Raw genomic sequence first — 20568 nt, forward strand, 5'->3', positions numbered from 1 at the left:
AGGATGTCAAAACTGAACACATTTTCCTCCAGTCAGCACATATGCTTGGCTGGCCTCGGCTCAATTCCCTATCACTCTCCGGAACCTGCAAGAAAAATTATTCCAGGATAAGTCATGGTCTCGTAATGACTGAGAGGCTTGAAATCCCACAGCATCTGGTCCAGTTTCCAGCTCCAGATGATTTCACACGATCTGAGAGACCACCTCTCCTCATCACCCCACCCCGCCCTCACACATTGCAACCCAGTGGCTCTTCCAAATCCCTTCCCAGACCTACCCCCCTACTCAATCCTCTTGTGAAATGACCACTGCAATTAGAACCCCATCGGACAAGGACGTCCGAGCTCCAACCAAAGGTGTGCTGATGACATAAGACAATAACAATGAGATTCTGCTAGATATAGGATTCACTATAGCAGAATGTGGCCTGCACCATTTCCCAATGACCACAGAGAAAGGAAGCAGAATAACCTATGTATCTGTTCAGTATAGAATTTAGAAGCTACTGACACAATGTGTTCTCTTCCACCCCAGTCTGCCTATACCTGTTCTAAAGGCTCCCAGTTTGCAGTAGCCGTGGGGACACACAGAAGCCCGGATATGTAGCTCCTCATCCACATCCACATGCACATGTGTTCAAACAGGACCTCTCTCCCTGTGCCCCACTCGAGACTGGGTTATCTCAGACCTACGGACAATGCAGGGCAGTGCCCTCGCAATATGTCTCCCCTTATTTCCTGGCCCTGGACCTCCCAAGTCCTATTTCCTACTCTTTGCATGCCGGGGAACTACCTAATCATTTGGCTATTTCCATAGCCACAACTCTGGAATGCAGTTACTAACTCCTTTTTCTTAAAAAGGTTCACAGAACACAGTTAAATTTTTTTTAATCCAAGATACAAATGTCTCTATTATATAGGGGACCATCTGGGCTGCTACAGTTAGCTGGCTATGTTGCTATCAACTCTTTTTTTAGAGTTCATGAATCAGTTGCCAATAAGAAAAAAAAAGAAGTAGTTAGTGCCAAGACACCGCTTTCCTCCCCTGCATTTTTCCCCAGCAGGAGAGCTGCATCCCGGAGTCAAAATGGACCATGCGAACACAAAACCAGAAAATATACCTAAGACTGATGCTCTGGAAATGTCAGCCCACTGTTCAAGACGCTGTGGAGGTGGGAGGTGGTGTCAGCTTACTTCCCAGTCCTAGGGCCACCAGCTAGGCTAAGTAATATTGTGTCGCCTCCACAGATCTAAGATGTATGCACAAGAGAAGAAATAAAAGGAGGGCAAAAGAGAAAGAGGGAGAAAGAAGGGAAGATGAAGAAGAGGGAAAAGGAAATGAGAGAAAAGAAAGAAAGAATAAGCAAGGCCTGGGAAATCCCTAATGCCAGGGACTCACCAACAACCACAGACTTCTGAACCAGCCAGACAGCCCAGAGAAGCCACTGAGCAGTGATGGGAGCTGAGTTCAAATGGGAAACCAAAACCTTGAAAGAATATGAATGGGAAAGCTGATGAATGGAGAGGAACACTAGGTGGATTCACGGTGGCATGGCCTGCCATTCCTCCCTTGCTAGGATGAAAGGATCCAGTGAAAAGGGAATCAGTGGGTCATTCTGTCATCCCTATGTCCTGGGCATGCACCTTTGGTTTTGTTGTTGTTGTTTTGAGACAGAGTCTTGCTCTGTTACCCAGGCTAGAGTGCAGTGGCGCGATCTCAGCTCACTGCAACCAACCTCCACCTCCGGGGTTCAAGTGATTCTCCTGTCTCAGCCTCCTGAGTAGCTGGGATTACAGGCACACACCACCATGACTGGCTAATTTTTGTATTTTTAGTAGAGATGGGGTTTCACTATGTTGGCCAGGCTGGTCTCAATCTCTTGACCTCATGATCCACCCGCCTCAGCCTCCCAAAGTGCTGGGATTACAGGTGTGAGCCACCGTGCCTGCCCTGCACCTTGGTTTTTACAGACACCGCAAAGGATCAGAAATTACAGCTCCATTCTGGCCAGACAGCATATCTCAAGGGCGGAAACCACCCACCTCACTCACCTGAAGGCAATTTCGAGTGTTAATTACACTCACAAGCAACCACAAAAACAGAGTTGGGAGCCCTTGGCCAGAAGGCTTGGGATGGTCAGAAGCAAATGATGGTTGAATCAATGTGTGATTAATTGTTCCCACTAAGGCATTCAGCCCAAAGAGTGCTAACTGCAAATGGGCCCATAAGCATTCTCCAACTCCCACCCTTACCCCAGGAGGAAAAAGAAAAGCAAATCCTATCCCCCACAAAATACATGGCCAGGTAAGTGTGGGATGTGCATTGCTATAGAATTTTTTGTTGTGGTGGTAATTGTGTACATGTGTGAGAGAGAAACTACCTTTTTAGAAATCTGGTTGTTTATTAAATCACTTTTGTGACTCAAGGAAGCTGAAAAACATTAAAAAATAAATCATCCCCCAAACTGTCTCCCAGTGGGCTAACAACCTACTTCATTTCCATACCCCCAACAGCCCCCAGGTTAGGGGCAAATATGGAAGCGTAAGACTTCAGCTCCTCTGCAGCACTGGTAAGGCTGCCTGGTCCACACTCTCTCCTCCTCAACCATGGAAGTGCTAACCCTTTGCACTGATCTGAGAGCACAAATACAAATAAGGTTTTAATAAAGTACTACAAAATTATTGGCAAGATGCCCTTTGTGCTTAATGGCAGGTGCATTCCTCAGTTCTCGCAAAGCCAAAAACATTCACAGCCCTAAAATCATGGGAAACACCGCTGCTCCCTTCCTGGTGAAATCCTCTGGAAGAAACAACTGTAATCATGAGGCAAGCTCCCTGGCAAAGACCAAGAGTTGTCTTCAATAAAATCTCTGTTTAAGGACCATTTATAACTTCTCACAACTACAGCTTAATGCAAAAACTTAAATAGAGATTTTAAAACTTTTTTTTTTTTTACTTATAAGACGTGAAGGTTCTAAGAAATGTAGTAAAACAGACCAGATATTTAAACAAAGGCATGAACCTAGGTCCGGGTGTTGCTCTAGTCTAGAGAGGATAGCAAAGAGACGGCAACCATCACAGGCCAGAGGGTCAAGAAAGAGCAGAGAGTCTGTGCAGCAAAGACTGAGGACCAAGAGTTTCTGCCTGTGAGATCGCAGGAGCCACAAAAAATTAAATATTGAGCACTCGATCCAGCAATTGCACCTCTGAATACATACACAAAAGAACTGGAGGCAGGGACTCAAGCCCCTGGATACTCATACACCCACATTCACAGCAGCATTATCCACTGTAGCCAAAAGGCGGAAGCAACCCGGTGTTTATCGACAAAGGGGTGAACAAAACGTAGTCTATCCATACAACGGAACTGTCGACAGAAAGAGTCCAATTCTGTAAAATATTTGAAGAGATTTATTCTGAGCCAAATATGAGTGCCATGGCCCATGACACAGCCCTCAGGAGATCCTGAGAACACGTGCCTAAGGTGGTCAGGGTGCAACTTGGTTTTACGTATTTTAGGGAGACATGAGGTATCAATCAAATACATTTAAGACATACACTGCAGCCGGGCGTGGTGGCACAGGCGTGTAATCCCAGCACTTTGGGAGGCTGAGGCGGGCAGATCACGGGTTCAGGAGTTCAAGACCACCCTGGCCAACATGGTAAACCCCGTCTCTATTAAACATACAAAAAAATTAGCCAGATGTGGTGGCAGGCACCTGTAATCCCAGCTACTCAGGAGGCTGAGGCAGGAAAATTGCTTGAACCCAGGAGGCAGAGGTTACAGTGAGCCAAGATCACGCCACTGCACTCCAGCCTGGGTGATAGAGCAAGACTCTGTCTTGATGGGAAAAGAAAAAAATATATACACATTGCTTCAGTCCAGAAAGGCGGGACAACTCAAAGTGGTGGCAGCAGGTGATTGGGGCGATTTCCAGGTCCTGGGTAGAGTTCAGTTTTTTCTGATTGACAGGTAGCAGGCTTCAGAGAGAACAGACTGTAAATATTGCTTAACAGACTTAAGGTCTGTGTTGATGCTAAATGCTAGTTGGTGTTCCCTGAATTCCAAAAGGGAGGAGGGCATAATGACACATGTCCCACCCTCCCGTCCCCTCATGGCCTAAAACTTCAGGTTAACTTTCGAGTGCCCTGGCCAAGGAGGGAGCCCATTCAGATGGTTAGAGGGGACTTTGAGTTTTATTTTTGGTTTGTAGAATATTACTTAACCTTAAAAAGGAGAGAAATGCTGACACAGGCTACAATATGATGAACCTGGAAGACATTATGCTGAGTAAAATAAGCCAATCACAGGAGGACAAATACTGTATGATTCCACTTATACGTGGTATCTAGAAGTAGATGAGTGTAGAGAGACAAGGTAGAATGGTGGTGGCCAGGGGCTTGGGGAGGAGAGAACGGGGAGTTACTGTTTAATGGTAACCGAGCTGCTGTTTGGGAAGGAAAACGTTCTGGAGACGGATGGTGGTGATGGTTACACAACAATGTGAATGTACTTACTGCCATTAAGCTGTACACTTAAAAACGGTTTTAAAAAAGTAAATGTCGTATAAGTATTTTACAACAAATTTTTTTTAAGTTAAGGGAGCCATCTACCATCTCCCCTCCATCTAATTCTGGACTGAAGCTCAGTGAGCTTCCCTCACACAGAGACAGCCACCAAGCCTAGGATTCCATGGGCCTTCAGCAAAGCCCAAAAATGTGCTTTTTTATTTTTTTCAGATGGAGTCTCGCTCTGTAGCCCAGGCTGGAGTGCAGTGGTGCAATCTTGGCTCACTGCAAGCTCTATCTCCCGGGTTCACGCCATTCTCCTGCCTCAGCGTCCCGAGTAGCTGGGACTACAGGCACCCACCACCACACCCAGCTAATTTTATTTTTTTGTTTTGTTTTGTTTTTTGTATTTTTAGTAGAGACGGGGTTTCACCGTATTAGCCATGACAGTGTCTATCTCCTGACCTCATGATCCGCCTGCCTTGGCCTCCCAGAGTGCTGGGATTACAGGCATGAGCCACCGCGCAGAGCCAAAAATGTGCATTTGTAATAAGCATCCAGATGATTGTCATAACCAGGTAAGTCTGGGAAAGTATTCATTTCTTTCTGTCTGTCAAGGAGAGTCTGTCAGGCTTAATCTGGCTGTAATAAATTATCCAGATCCTTAACGGAAATCACCGAGTTCCCACCGTACTACCCCAGGCTGGACACTGAGGCCACAAGTGAGGGCAGCAGTTTCTGCCCCCCCCGAAGCTTATAATCCAAGCACAGAGACAAATACAACAGTGGGACTCAAGACCTGGGGACAGGTGCAAAGGACAAGTGGACTCAGATCGCCAGGGAGAATGGGGCTTCCTAGAGGACAAAGGCTGCAGCAGAGCCAGTCAGGTGAAGAATGAAGTGGGGAACAGCATTCCAGGGAGACAGAACAGCCCATTTGGGAACTGCAAAAAGGTGAGGCTATCCGGAACACAGAAAATGCAAAATGTGGCTAAACAGTTAACTGGGACCTGGTCCTCCCAGCCCTCTAAACTTTGAAAACGAGAGAAACCAGTAAAAGCTTTAGTCTGGGAATAACATGGAAGGATCCTTTCAGGTATTAGATCACTCTTGGTAGCCATGTGTGGGGAGAATTAGTCCAGGGGAGATGATAACCAAGGAGGCCAGCTTGGAAGGAACCACGATGCTCTGAGAAACAGCAAATGGGGGCCTGAACCAAGGCAGGGATGGGAGGCATGGAAGGGAGGGGGCAGACATGGCTGGTGACTACAGAAGGAGCAGATGGGGTAGAGAGGGTCCCTGGGTGGAGACTAAACCCACTGGGTCTGTGAGGAGTGAGGAGGGCGTGAAGACAAGTTCGGATGGGATCCAACCGTGGGGCATGGGGCAGGTGGCCCCATGGACACCCGGGTCAGTGTCGGGGGACAGGTCTGGGAGGGCAGGAAACTACCAACATGAAAAGGAAGGTGCAGAAAGAAGAACCCACAGGGGAGATGGAGGAGAAACAGGGTCCCAGAAAAACAACATTTGAAAACAGTTGCAAAGAAGATGCGGACAGCAGTCTCAAAGCCATGGAGAGGCCAAGATAAGCACTAAACGGTGCCCAGAGATTGCCACAGGAGACCACGAGTGTCCTCATCAAGTGCTGGGCTGAGAAGGGGCGGGGGTACAAGCCATGTAGCCAGAAAGGAAACAAGTGTCTTTGGAAAAGAGAAAAGATACGCAAATAGCAAAATGCTGACACTTGCCAATTCTGAGTGGTGGATGCAGAGGGCTTTGTTTTATTAGTCTCCGCGGTTTCTGAGTGTCTGATGTAAGAATCCAAAGAGGCGATGGCAGGCAGGATGTGGTGAGACAAAACCACTCTGCAAAGGAAGAGAGGTTGAGCAGCATCTAGAAGGCCTGGGGACCAAAGGCTTGTCTGCAGCTCAGAGGCACCACAGCCTTTGAATCTGCCAGGGGTGGGGACGGGTGGACCTGCAAAGGGCAGTGGCTGAAGACACAGACAGGTCGGGAAAAGTGGTGGAGCAATGTCCACAGATAACTAGGAGGGGAGGAAGTGGCCTCAGATGAGGGACAGACTTTGCTGTTCTGAGTCCCAGAAGGAAAGATAAATCATTAATCAGAAGTCTGGGGAGGGGCAGGGTCCTGAGGCATCCCTGTCTGATCATCTCTATCTTGTCTGCGAGCTGGAAGTAAAGTCACCTGCTCAGAGGAGGTCAGGGGTGGGGGACGGTTTGGGGAGCTCCAGGGGGCTCTGAGAAAATGACAACAATCTAGAACAGTGTTGTGGAAACTGAAGGAACTGACTCACATCCCACTGATGAGTTAGGAGGCAATACTGAGACCAGCTAAGGTCAAACCATGCATCCACCTGGGTCCCAGCAGCTCCCGGGTACCTGGGGTGAGAGAAGAGAGGGAAGAGAGTGGATTCCTGGGAGACTGAGGCATCCACTACAGGAGCGACAGGAAACAGAGGATGCAGCAGTGGAGAGCAGCAGCAGGAGCTAAGTGGTAGATGATGAGGGGTGATGACACAGAGGAGGAATGAAATCCTAGAGGAGCGATGCATTGAGAGAAGAAGGAAAAGTCACACTCAAAGGAGGGCCAAGAACTCCTGGGACAGCAGAGTGCGGGAGTAGAGAACAGGGAGCTCACACTGCAGAGGCAGGTCCAAGGCAGGTCAGGGGGCCCAGGGACCACAAAGACGGAACTGGTCACCAAAGGGGAGGTCAGATAACCAACAGCACCCAGCGCCTTGCAGGACAGCAAGGGCAGGACACTGGCCAGGAGCCAAGTCCTCAGTGGTGCCCAGTGGAGGGGCCCATGGGAGTGAGTCAGATGACGGTGACAAGGAGGTGGCAAGGGCACCATCCAGATAGCATGGCTACAGAAGAATGACGCCCCAGAGGAACCTGTTTGCAGACTTACAGGGAGAGAGATCCACAGCAGAAAACAAGTCCAGAGAGCAAAGCGCAGAGCCATGTGGATAGACGGAAGGGAAAGGCACCAGGTAGCCGGAGGGGCTAGAGTGAGGCAAGGGCCCGGGCACAGTTTCAGGGCCACTATACGCGGGAGCTCCAATTGCCTGGCAAGAGCCTCACAACACTCACTGCCTTTAATGTTTGTTCAGTAACTCTAAAGTCAAAGACAAGTTACTTTAGTGTCTCTAATATCCAACCCATGAGGCCTTGAAACCTCACCAAACAGTTGGGATTGGGGCTAGTGCCTGATTGTTTTAGGTGACCTGTGAATTCTGCATACTTCTCTCCTCTCCGCTCCTCTCTAACATGACTGCAGTGGAAATACAATGATGACGTAAGCTTTCTTTTTCAAGGGGAGTTACTGCAATGCAAACAAGGATAAGGCAGCATGCAATGCAAACAAGGATAAGGTGCCATGCATCAACCCAGACATTACACTTTCCAGAAGGTGTTCTCTCCAGGGATAACCAGTGCTTCTCCCAACCTACTCCTCTGAAAGAGAACCAGCTCCACTATGATCAAGAAGGGCCCTGTACCCCATGGCAATGGCCAGTCTTCTTTGCAATAATTAGCTTCCAAAGTTTCAAAGTGCCAGGGCATGGGGGAAAATGCACATTGTCCAAACTACCTAGAAAGCAGTCCTTAAGAAGCAGCCAGAAGTCAAATCAGAAACGAGTTACCATTAATCTGTTCTCCCACTGCTAATAAAGACATACCCGAGACTGGGTAATTTACAAAGAAAAGAAGTTTAATGGACTCACAGTTCAGCATGGCTGTGAGGAGGCCTCATGAGGATGGCAGAAGGTGAAGGAGGAGCAAAGGCATGTCTTACATGGTGGCAGGCAAGAGAGCATGTTCAGGAGAACTGCCCTTTATAAAACCATTAGATCTCATGAGACTTATTCACTATCATGAAAACAGCATAGAAAAAACCCGTCCCGGCCGGGCACGGTGGCTCAAGCCTGTAATCCCAGCACTTTGGGAGGCCGAGACGGGCGGATCATGAGGTCAGGAGATCGAGACCATCCTGGCTAACATGGTGAAACCCCGTCTCTACTAAAAAATACAAAAACTAGCCGGGCGAGGTGGTGGGCGCCTGTAGTCCCAGCTACTCGGGAGGCTGAGGCAGGAGAATGGCGTGAACCCGGGAGGCGGAGCTTGCAGTGAGCTGAGATCTGGCCACTGCACTCCAGCCCGGGTAACAAAGCGAGACTCCGTCTCAAAAAAAAAAAAAAAAAAGAAAAAACCCGTCCCCCATGATTCAATTACCTTCCACCAGATCCTTCCCACAACATGTGGCAATTATGAGAGCTACAATTCAAGATGAGATTTGGGTGTGAACACAGCCAAAACATCACTATATCAACTGGAAATGAGTCAAGCCAGAAGGAAACAAGAATTTGTCCTACGAGTATTTATACCAAACACTGTGTGTCAGGCACTGTTCTGGGCTCTGGAGAAACAATGGTAAAGTAGAAAACGTCCCTGCTCTCATGGAGCTTCCTTCCACTGTGGCTGTGGGGCAATGGGCAGTGATGGAGGGAGGAGATAAGAGGGGGATGGAGCAGGCTGGAGCTGTGGACATCCCACCTAAAAGTGAGATGCCAGAAAGGACAGGGGCATCACAAGTAGAACAAAAAGTGGAGACCATGTAAGACCTGGCAATGAGTGCAGTACCCTCATCTAAGTAGGCCAAGGCAGGGTCATAAAAATACAGGCTATTTATTATCAACCCCAAGCATCCTACCATTTCACATAAACCCATTTTTTGTTTCCCGATGGGTACTCTGAGAAACTGAGATGTTTACTAGATTTCCAGAGGCTGAGTCTGTGACAGGGTAGAACTGCAAAAGGCTCCACCATGAAGACATCTTCCCTAGAAACACTGCCTCTCAGTACATATGTATGTCATCCCTGTCCGGGGCCATTTAAACCCTCACACAGCAAATGCTGCTGTGAATCCAAACAAATTTCAACGTGAGATGGTACATCGGATCTTTCTAGGGAATTTTATTGGGAATTAATTTTATTTGTATATTGTCAAAACTCACAGTGACTCCAAATATAAAGACTTCAAAAGCTAAAAACCTGAAATCCAGTAGTGAATCTTTGATTTTTTTCAAAGAATAGCTTCATCTGTGTTTATATAAATGAGACATGCTGCAAACAGGCTTAACCAAGCCAGAGCTGAGAAGGCTCTTGTGAGTAAACACCATTCATTTATACTGGCTGCAAATACACATCGCTTCACATCAAAAACCCTTTAGAACACTTTTTTTCCTTCTAAACATCCACATGCAATTTTTTTTCTTAGAAACGGGGTCTCACTATGTTGCCTAGGCTGCTCTCAAACTCCTGGGCTCAAGTGATCCTCTTGCCTCAACCTCCCAAAGTGCTGGGATTACAAGCATGAGCCACTGAGCCCAGCCATATGCAATTTTTTTAAATACACAAGAGATAATCTTTTCTAGATAAGATTAGTGATTATTTTATTTAATTACGTATCATTGTATTTTCAAAATTTTGGACAAGGAACCTGTATCATTTTATAAGCGAAAATCTAAATAAACAGAATTTTCCTCTTTTAAAAAAGGATATATAGTATGTCTTGAGTCTGGTTGCTGTTGCTGTTAAAACTACAATCAGAAATTCCAACTCTAAAATTTCATTTATATAGAGAAAGGTAATCTTTTGAATATAAATTATTATCTAAGTTATGAATCCAAAAATAGTGACTACAGTTAGAGAAAGGGCTTAGGCTTAAGAGTCTCACAGACCTAGCTCAAGTCCATGAATACCAGCTCCAATACATACCAGCTGTGCAACCTTAGGCAACCTTGTGACCTCTCTGATCCAGTTTCCTCATCTGGGAAATGTCAGTTATGAGGACTAAAGGGCTGCCTCGGCAGTAAGAGGCCAGGTGCCTGAGGGTATGCAAAGCCACAGAAAAAACTCAGTTTTCTTCTGCTTCTTCCAAATGTGATAAATGTACTCAGAAATAGTAGTTGATATAAAATAAATGGGTAATTTGAAATATTTTCAACAGAAAACAAATGCAGATAAATTTTCTAAGTAAAAAACAAGACTTGAAAGAAAGGCTGGCCACATCCATCCTTGCTCCCAGACAGCTGGTGGGAAGAAAGGGGAGGAAAACGACTGGACAGAGAGATCCTCTGTAAAGTACCTAAAATTTGTCCTACAGCAGACACCCAACACATAGTAGCTACCATCCTTACCCCTAAGTAGGTAAGTACAATTCAATGAGAAAAGCATGCCATCTTCGTATCTTCAGCCTAGACACGGCAGCGTGGCAGGCATTTTCACTGCTATATGTTGTGAAGTGCCCTATTCATTTTGGGGGGTATTGATACATACCACACAATCAATATGCCTTGTCCGATCGAGAAGTACATAAGGAACGTAAGAAGCTGGAAAGAAGGCAAACAGTCTAACGTAAAACCAAGGCTCCTCAATTTTGGTCGAAATAATTACTACCATGTAACTAACACCCAGACATACAAACCGTGCCCAGAAATCAGGGTGTCTCTGGTTTCCCAGTTCAGGAACCAAATCAGTGTGATGGGGTTTGGGTTGTTTGATGTGGAGAGAGGGAAAGAGATAGAGAAGGAAAAGATAGGAAAGGAGGGACTGAGACTATGAAATTATTACTGTAATGTGAAATCAAAATGCACAAATTCTTTTCATCATTAGAAACAAGAATCTAGCCACTTCCATGAGGAATCTGGATAAAACCTGAGTTGGGATTTGACTGCATTTCAACCACCCCTAGACAAGGGGGTGAGCGTTGAGAAACTGGAGGGCAGAGGCCAATGCTGGATGAGGGAACACCTGATTTTCATTCAAATGTCAACTAGCTGCACAAACCACTCAGTTAAGCTGTTCTTGAATTATTAATCATCTTCCCCTGAACAAGAGGAAATTATTCTTTCTGGTTACTTGCTCTGCTTCAGGGACCAGTTCAGAGAACTCCAAGCCAGACTGAGTTTGAGGGAGCTCTCTGGTACCTGACACCCTCTGGCCAAGGCAAAAACAGAAAACAGCAAATGAAGTATTGCAGAAAAAAAGGGAGTAGTTGGCCTTCTAGAATGCAAGTAACTCCCCAAATCCAAAGAAGCTGAGGAAGTTCCTTTAAAGCACTTTAGCAGAGGTTTGCTGCACTGCTTGGGCATGGTCTAATCTGTACTCCTTTCTATTCTCAATCAGGTAAGTTTCCTTTTCCCTTAAGAACTGTCAGCAACTTCAAGTCTCAATTTTCTACCACAGATTAGACCCAGCCTGGCAGAGCAGAGGAGGGAGGGTTTAAAATCCCAATACTTATAAACAGCAGAATTTTTTTAATCATCCCCCAAATATCTATGTTTGAATTCCCTGTCACCTCCCGATTCCTAAGTCTACTGATGCACGGATTTACACAATCTGAAAAATGGAGGAAAGCTTAGCGATCATCCAGGTCAATTTTCTCACTTTAGAGATGTGGAAGGAAGCCAGCAAGGGTCTTTCCTAAGGTTACACGGTCGGAAGCCGCCTTCCTCCCCGAGTTTCCCCTCTCCTCTCTGTCAGAGCCCTGTAGCAGGAGCTGCTCTAGCTGCTTAGTTCTATTCTAAGACAAACTCTCACTCCGCAAACCACTTACACAAAACATGGGTATCTCATGCACCCTGCAGTTTTCTTCACGTCTTCATTTTGGGGCATCCCCACTGTATGAGAGTCTCTGATGCTCACCAGAACCATGCCTCCAGGAATTCGTCTCAGGGTTCTTCCCTGTCACCTAGACTCTGGGCAGGGCAAGGCTGTTAAAGGTGGGAAATTATGCACTGGGATACTCCTTCTAAACATTTGGCCTTGGCCATTCTTCCCACCAGCCCTCTGAGGGTGAGGATAAGGGGCTTAAACAACTTCAGTGAAGAAAGCCTTGAGAGTTGCATGCACTCGCTAAATGTTGCACCGTCTTTGAGAGGACCAGCGTATGCACTCTTGCGTTCTCAGTACTTCTCTTCCCCTATTCAGAAGCTTTCGCTCCTCTATTCCCACCCACACCTAAAGAACTGGGATCCAAGGCTGCCCTCCACCTGGCATAGCCCCGGGAAGGGTGACATGAAGCTTGTGCGGTCTGGGGACTCTGGGGGCCTAGCGGAGGTTCGCCACCTGCAGGGGGTCTTCAGGAGTCGGACGTTCAGACGCCAAGAGGGCAGAGGAGGACACCGTCGTCGCTCTCCACGGTCTCTCTTTGTGACTTTCCTCCACGGCCTTAATGATGCCTACCCTTCCCCAGTCTCCCTCGTCTCCTTGCTCTTTTCCTCGCCTTTCCCCCACCGCCTTCCACTTCGACCCCCATCGCCCAGTCTCCCTTCTCTCCGCGGGCTCGGCCTCTCCCTACCTCACCTCTTACAAGGCGCTCCCGTCGTGTTTCCACTTTGTCTCCAATTATGTCTAAATGCAACCCACCACAGATGCTGACATTTTAAATATTTAGTTATTATAGCTACTTGACTAATTGCTGGGACCGACGGCGGCGCTTCTCCTTAGCCTCCTGCCGCGTAGAGGAGGGAGCGGGAGAGGAAGGAGTTAGATGTGGTTGTAGCCGCCACTCCCCGGGGACCGGGACCCGGGACGCCCGGTCGGGCCCTGCAGAGGGTGTCCCACCCGGGCACCAGCGGCCCCCCGACTCCAGCGAGGGCACCGAAGGCGCGCCCGGCGGGATGTAGCGAACTGCCTCCTGCCCCGGGACAGAGGAGCGGCAGAAGGTCCACCCTCCCGGTCCGCCCACGCCCGCAAGGTGGAAAAAGTGGGGTGAAATAGGGGAAATTTAGCGAAATTGGGGCGAAAGAAGAGAGACCAAAGCGGGTTACTCACGTGCCAGATGGCGAAGAAGATGAGCGCAGCGCACAGCACCAGAGACAGCATGTAGCAGAACGCAGCGAAAGTGAAGGCCATGGCCGGCTGACCCCAATCCCACCGCACACGCCAAGAAGCCCCTAGGAGCCCGATGCCTCCCTCGAGGACCGCACTGCCTCAAAGGGGCCGCGTCTGCACGCTCCTCTCCAGGCTAATGCCCAGGAGGGCGCACAGCTAGCGGAGCGACTCGAGGGTCAGCGAATAGGCGCTGGATTCCCGCAGGCTCCGGCGACCCCAGACCCGGCCCTCCGACGAAGACAGGGAAACGTGTGTCGAGTGTCGTTGGCGGGAACTGTCCCCAAATCGAAGACGAAACCAAATCAGCAGCGAACACCTGCAAATTAGTGTCAAGCTGTGAGCCGCTCGAGACCAACACGACAAGCGATGCAAGGACTCCACGGACGACCGAGGGAGGAGGTCCCGTCCGCCCCAGGAAGAGCTCTCTGCTTTCAGCCACTAAACCGCAGAAGAGAGACGAGCGCTCCTCTCCGGACCCTCCAGCGCCACGGGGGCGCAAACGGATAGTGTCCAGCGAGGTGCCCGGGCGGCCTCCGAGCTCCTCCCAAATCCCACAGCCGGCAGCGCTCTTTCCCGAGAGAAGGGGTCCTTAGCTAGCCGGGAAGAGGTAGATTCAATTGGTCCTGCGCCCCAGACGCGGCTTCTTGCTCAGCCGTGCGCTCCCGGGCGCGCCAGTCCCCAACCGCGACTCTGGCCAGCCGGCCTCGGCAACCCAAGTGTCCCGGAAACCGGGGGTCGGGCCGGGGTGAGCAATGGCTCCACTCAGCGGGCCAGCTCCCGCCCGGGTGGCTGTAGCGGCGGGTTTCAGGCCAAGCGCTGTAGCTCACTCCACCTGCTGCTACTGCTGCTGCTGCTGCCGCCGCCGCCGCCGCCGCCGCCTCTGCCACTGCGAGAACTGTAGCGGTGTGACCCGGGATTCCCTCCTCTCGGCGCCCCACCCTGGACTCCTGCTCCACTGAGCGCGCCCTCCTCGGCGGGCGGAGACTGCAGTGCCGGGAGCTAAGGAAAGGTGGGTGGCGAAGCGCGGCCGGACGCTTGGTGGCCGCTGCCGCCGCAACTGCAGCTGTGCGCGCCCGCCTCTCGGAGGAAACTTGAAGCCAGCAGTACTGGCAGGGCTGGAGGCCGAGCGGAGGTGGGGCGGGACCGGTTGGAGCAGGGACTCTTTAAACACGTGCGTCTGGAGGAGGTGGGAAGCTGCGGAAGGGTATGGTGTGTGCCTCGCGCCTAAACGCGGCAGCCGCCCCTCCCGGTTCTTGCAGTTTCGCCTATCGGAGTGGGAAGTGTGAGGACTTGGGGCGTTGCCTAGTGTTGGTTGGGGATACAGTACAAGCCTTGGATCCTAAAGCTGCTTGGGTAGATTTTACCAAACTGTAGCATACTCAGTGCTTAGGGCTGCGTTTACTGCTCTGCTCCCAGACCCTGCAAAATTCTCCATTAGCGTCCTTCCGTTGCATTCTCTACCCTTCCCAGCCATCCGACCTTGGGATTAGGGAAACGTGGACTTGGTGGACTATTCTGAGCTGAAGAGGAAGCAACGAGGGCTCGGTGGTATTGGTGGTAGTCTAGTGGAATTGTCAAGAGGATGCTTTGGGAAGTAGACCGTTTTCCAGCTCCTCGTTACCTAACCTCTTTAATCCTTAGTTTCCTTATCAGAAAAACATAAATAAGAGTAGAGTCAAGCCATTTCAAAGGATTAAAAGGGAACACAAGCAAAAAACCTAGCACACAGCCTGGCACTTGGTATACATCCAATAAGTGGTAGGGATTATTAATTGCACCCTTTCCCCTAGTGGCCCAGCATCTTGGAATTTCACCATGCTTACTTTGCAAGAGATTTCTGACACTGCAGTGACAGAGGTCCAGTCATTCCAGATAGAACTTCAGTTTCAGATAAGTCATCAGATCCAGAAAGCAAGGAGAAATACCCTGAAAGACCACTGGCAAATCTCGGTGAAAGACTAGACGCACCTCATGGATTGGAGTGAATCTTAGAGCACCCGGTACCTTGCACAGGGTGGGAACTAGATAAATAACTATTGCTTGATTCTGACTCTGGTGTGCTAGCTTTCCTGTTCACAGCTGTGATTCCGATGCCTTGAGAGCTGGAAGGGATGAATTCCAGCAAGCTAGAGATACAGCTTTCTAGTGACAGAACTGGAATCCTGTCTACAGACTGCTAATCCTGGGTTCTTTCTACTGTGCCCCAACATTCCTGCAGCTGTTTGGCCACATCTTCAATTTATTTATTTATTTATTTATTTATTTATTTATTTAAGGGATGGAGTTTCACTTTGTCGCCAGGTTGGAGTGCAGTGGCGTGATCTCAGCTCACTGCAACCTCTGCCTCCCGGGTTCAAGCGATTCTCCTGCCTCGGCCTCCCGAGTAGCTGGGACTACAGGCACCACCACGCCCAGCTAATCTTTGTATTTTTAGTAAAGACAGGGTTTCACCATGTTGGCCAGGATGGTCTCGATCTCTTGACCTCGTGATCTACCCACCTTGGCCTCCCAAAGTGCTGGTATTACAGGCGTGAGCCACCATGCCCCACCCTTCAATTTATTTTATTTTATTTTTTTGAAGACAGAGTCTTGCTGTGTTGCCCAGGATGGAGTGCAGTGGTGCTATCATAGCTCACTGCAGCCTCAAACTCCTGGCTAGGACTACAGGCATGCACCACCAAACCCGGATAATTTTTGTTTTGTTTTGTTTGCAGACATAGGTCTCAATATATGGCCAGGCTGGTCCCAAACTCCTGACCTCAAACAATCCTCCAGCCTTGGCCTCCCAAAGCGCTGGGATTATAGGTGTGCACCATAGTGCCTGGCCTCATAGATCCCTCCAGTTTGGAAACTAGATGCCTTTCAGTGAGAAGTGGAGAAACTAGAGCAAATCCAGAGACTGTTGACCAGAGCAATGAATTGATCAACATTTTATTGCCTCTGGGTCAGGACTGGCTACATACTTTGGAGGGCCAAGTGCAAATGAAAATGTGGGACTTTGTATTAGGCCGTTCTCGCATTGCTGGAAGAAATACCTGGCCAGGCATGGTGGCTCACGCCTGTAATCCCAGTACTTGGGGAGGGCAAGATGGGCAGATCACCTGAGCTTATGTATTTGAGACCAGCCTGGGCAACATGGCAGAAACCCCATCTCTACAAAAAATATAAAAATTAGCCAGGTGTGGTGGCATGCACCTGTAGTCCCAGCTTCTTGCAGGGCTGAAGTGAGAGTATTGCTTGAGCCCAGGAGGTCAAGGGTGCAGTGAGCTGTGTTCATGCCACTACACTCCAGCCTAGGCAACAGAGCCAGACCCTGTCTTAAAAAAAAAAAAAAGCAGAGGCCGAGTACTTTATAAAGAAAACAAGTTGAACTCGCTCACGGTTCTGCATGGCACCAATATCTGCTCGGCTTTGGAGAAGGCCTCAGGGGTGCTTATATTCATGGTGGAAGGTGAAGCAGGAGCAGGTATGTCACATGGCAAAAGCAAGAGCAAGAGAGGGTTGTGGGGAAGTGCCACACACATCTAAATAACCAGATCTTGCAAGAACACTCTCTTTATTGCAAGGACAGCAGGAAGCCATGAGGGATCCACCCCCATGACCCAGACACCTCCCCCCAGACCCCACCTCCAACACTGGAGATTACATTTCAACATGAGATTTGGGCAGGGACAAATACCCAAACTATATCAAGCTTCTTGTTTAAAAAATAAGAATTTCAAGACAGCAACAGCAGAGCATTAAGCCAAGCATGAGGCCCTTCTGAGCACAAGACCCTAGACAGCTGTAGAAGTTGAATGCCTACAAATCTAGCCCTGCTCTTGGGTTATACCCTATGTTGCTTTCTCTTTTACATAAGTATTTCTTCTAGTATAAATTGTCATTAAAGAAAAATTGGAGGCCATTCACCGTGGCTCACACCTGTAATCTCAGCACTTTGGGAGGCTGAGGCGGGTGGATTCCTTGAGGTCAGGAGTTCACGATCAGCTTGGGCAACATAATTAAGACCCTGTCTCTACAAAAATTAAAATAAAATTAGCCAGGCGTGGTGGTGCACACCTGTAGTCTCAGCTACTCGGGAGGCTGAGGCCGGAGGATTGCTTGAGCCCAAGAGGTCGAGGCACAGTGAGCTGTGATCATGCCACTGCACCCCAGCTTGGGTGACAAAGTGAGATCCTGTCTCCAAAATATAAAATAATTTGGAAAATATAAAAATGAAAAAGATAAACACCACAGTTTGCTGCTGTCAGATACCACCAACACAATCCTGGTATATTTCTTTCTAGCTGTTTTTTTTTTTTTTTTTTTTTTTTTTTTTGCTTTTCATTTTATATAGCTCATTTCTTTTCATTGTTGTAATTATACTGTATAAAATTTCATGACATGAAAACAATGAGATAATATCAAAGGAAAATTTAAGAATTCAAGAATTTTGAGTCCCTTTGGGACCGATCTGATCTTTTGTTTCTGCTGGTTCTTGTTTATGAAGTCCCCGCTTCTTATCCATCTACTAGATTTTTACTGTGCCAACCTTGTTTTGAAAAATTTTCTTACAGGCATTTGAGGCCTAAAATGATGTTATCTTTCTCTAGGGGGGATTTTCAACTTCTTTTGCCAGGTGTCTAGGGGAGCCTAGTGCTCCAGGATTACCTTAATCCAAATTCAGCATTTGAGATTTTCCAGGATGACCAAGATAACTGTGGTCTGTGTGAAGGCTGCTTTATTTCTGGTTCAGCCTTACTCACATGGAACAGTCCTTCTGGATCTCAAGTCAAAACACAGGGCTTATCAAGTCCCAACCAACCCTTGATGGTCCTTGGATTCTGACTTTTGCCCCTAACCCCACAGAATACTAAAGGCATAGCTCAGTCTCTCAGCCACCTCCTCAAGATTAAGAAATGCCCCGAGAAGAAAAAGTGGCCCCAAGAGCTAAACCAACCCCTCTAGATTCTGAATCACTCTCAGATTTTGACCCCAGTAATTCATTACTCTCTTATTAGGTCTTTGATGCTTTCAAGAAGATGTTTTTATATTTCATTCAGCTTTGTAAGTTGTGCTCAGTGGGAGAACTGGTCTGAATTCTGTAGCACAGCATCTGAGAGTCTCTACATCAAAATAAAATTTCAAATTTAAAAATGGAATCCATTATCCTACTACTGTGACATTCAGCCACTGCTTTTCTTGCCATTTACCGGGTCCTGCTTTGCCTTGTTTTATTAGTTACAGAACGATATATTGGCAAAGGTGACTGCGAAACTTCAGAAAATAAGAACCCCAGGCAGTTACTGCTCATTATTTCAAAACATTTTAGTGTCCATAGTTCTGGGCACTGTCAGGGATCCACAAGGTTTCTAGTCTAATTGGTGAGGCAGTAATTCCTTCACAAGGCAGTGTTTAAAAAATCAAAAAGTACTAGTGACACAGTAGAGGAAGGCAAGGGAGAAGGTGATTGGGAATGGATGTTGAGTGGAGTGACCAACCTACATTGTTTTTTCTACTGTAGACATTGAAAAGCCAATTACTTGATTTTTTTTTCCCCACCCGCCATGCAGCCAGGAGAGGCCATATGACACAGTTTGAACCCTTTAGATAATATTTCTTTTTGCCTGAAACGCAGACCTGATACCTGGAGGTACAGCAGCCATCCTGTGACCATAAGGAGGACACCAGCGCATTAAGAAGGGAAAGTTAAGAAGATACAGAGGGCAAGGGTCACTGACAACATGATCAAGCCACTCTACCAGGCCTTACCTTCCTATTCCCTGACTTCTTGTTGAAAGAAACAATAAAACTTCTCATTTTTTTTTAACCTATAGAAGTAAGGCATTCTGTTACTTATGGGTGAACACAATTCTTAACTGATGCCATGGTTTAATGGAGGTAGGGATCCTGGTGTGACAGGAAATTGAGATAATCAGTTTATGGCCAGTGTAGCAGTGCCAACACACTATTAATGTCTCAAGTTCTTTTGCCTTCCTGACTTGCTAGCCTCAGTATGTGGATTTTGTTCTCCCAGTCTGAAGGCATAACTTTTGGGGAAGAGTAAAGGAAGACCTCTCCAGAGATCTGCTACATCTCATTGGCCAGAACTCTGACATTTGGCCACCACTACCTAGTTGCAAGTGAATCTGAAAAGGTGAATGTTTTCTCATTTCAGCCTTTATAAAATAGAAAGGCAAAGGAAGGGGGGTTTGAGCAGCTTTTGAACAGCCAGTTCACATTTTTGCTATATTGCTATAGTCAGGTTTTCTGTTACCAACAGCCTAATACAATTTCCAGGGGTCCCAAGTTGTGCTGACAACTTGGTGTATAAGAGAGACAGTGCTTTGGGGTTAGTATGATCAGGGAAAGTTCATAGACAAAATGGCAACCTAAGGCAAATTACATCACACTTTTTCTCTGCTTGTAAGTAAGCCTGAATGTTCCATGTTTTCCTGACCTATTCTTAACCTATTCCTGCTCCTCCTGAGTTGTTATACATAAATTAGTTTTGATTTTCTGCCTTTTCCTAATATACAGCAATACCTCTGTTTATTGAAGGTGAAGGCAAATACAGTTTGTATTAGTCTGTTTTCACACTGCTATAAAGATACTACCTGAGACTGGGTTATTTATAAAGGAAAGAGAATTCATTGACTCACAGTTCAGCATGGCTGGGGAGGCCTCAGGAAACTTACAATCACAGCAGAAGGCAACGGGGAAGCAAGGCACATCTTGCATGGCAGCAGGAGAGAGAAAGAGAGAGAGAATGAGGGGGGAGTTGCCAAACACTTTCAAACCATCAGATCTTGTGAGAACTCACAAGAAGAATAGCAGGGGGAGAACCACCCCCGTGATCCAGTCATCTCTCACCAGATTCATCCCTCGACATGTGGAGATTACAATTCAAGATGAGATCTGGGTGGGAACACAGAACCAAACCATATCGCAGATGCTCCTAATGATAGGGTTACATCCCAATAAACCCTTTGTAAATTGAAAATAGTGTACATCAAAATGCATGTAATACATCGAACCTATCACACGTTATAACTTAGCCTAACCTACCTTAAATGTGCTCAGAACACTTACATTAGCCTACAATTGGGCAAAATCATCTAACACAAAGCCTATTTTATAACAAAGTATTGAATATCTCATGT

The 20568-nt window shown here is 47.6% G+C and overlaps 1 protein-coding gene across 6 annotated transcripts in view; it reads right to left on the reverse strand.

Moving 5' to 3' along the window:
• Positions 1–20568, reverse strand: part of CNIH3 (cornichon family AMPA receptor auxiliary protein 3) — a 335293-nt gene that overhangs the window by 118123 nt on the left and 196602 nt on the right. For 2 of the 6 annotated variants that reach the window (XM_037985512.2, XM_007988328.3), the window contains exon 1: positions 13367–14316. The exons of 2 other annotated variants lie outside the window; for them this stretch is intronic. In XM_037985512.2, coding sequence (XP_037841440.1) covers positions 13367–13447 — 81 coding nt within the window. In that variant the 5' untranslated portion in view covers positions 13448–14316. Of the gene's footprint in view, positions 1–13366; positions 14317–20568 lie in introns of those variants that run through there. 2 more of the 6 variants (XR_012091176.1, XM_073011494.1) reach the window with 2 other exon arrangements.

Source organism: Chlorocebus sabaeus, chromosome 25, assembly GCF_047675955.1.
Source record: "Chlorocebus sabaeus isolate Y175 chromosome 25, mChlSab1.0.hap1, whole genome shotgun sequence".
In the NCBI taxonomy this organism is placed as follows: Eukaryota; Metazoa; Chordata; class Mammalia; order Primates; family Cercopithecidae; genus Chlorocebus; species Chlorocebus sabaeus.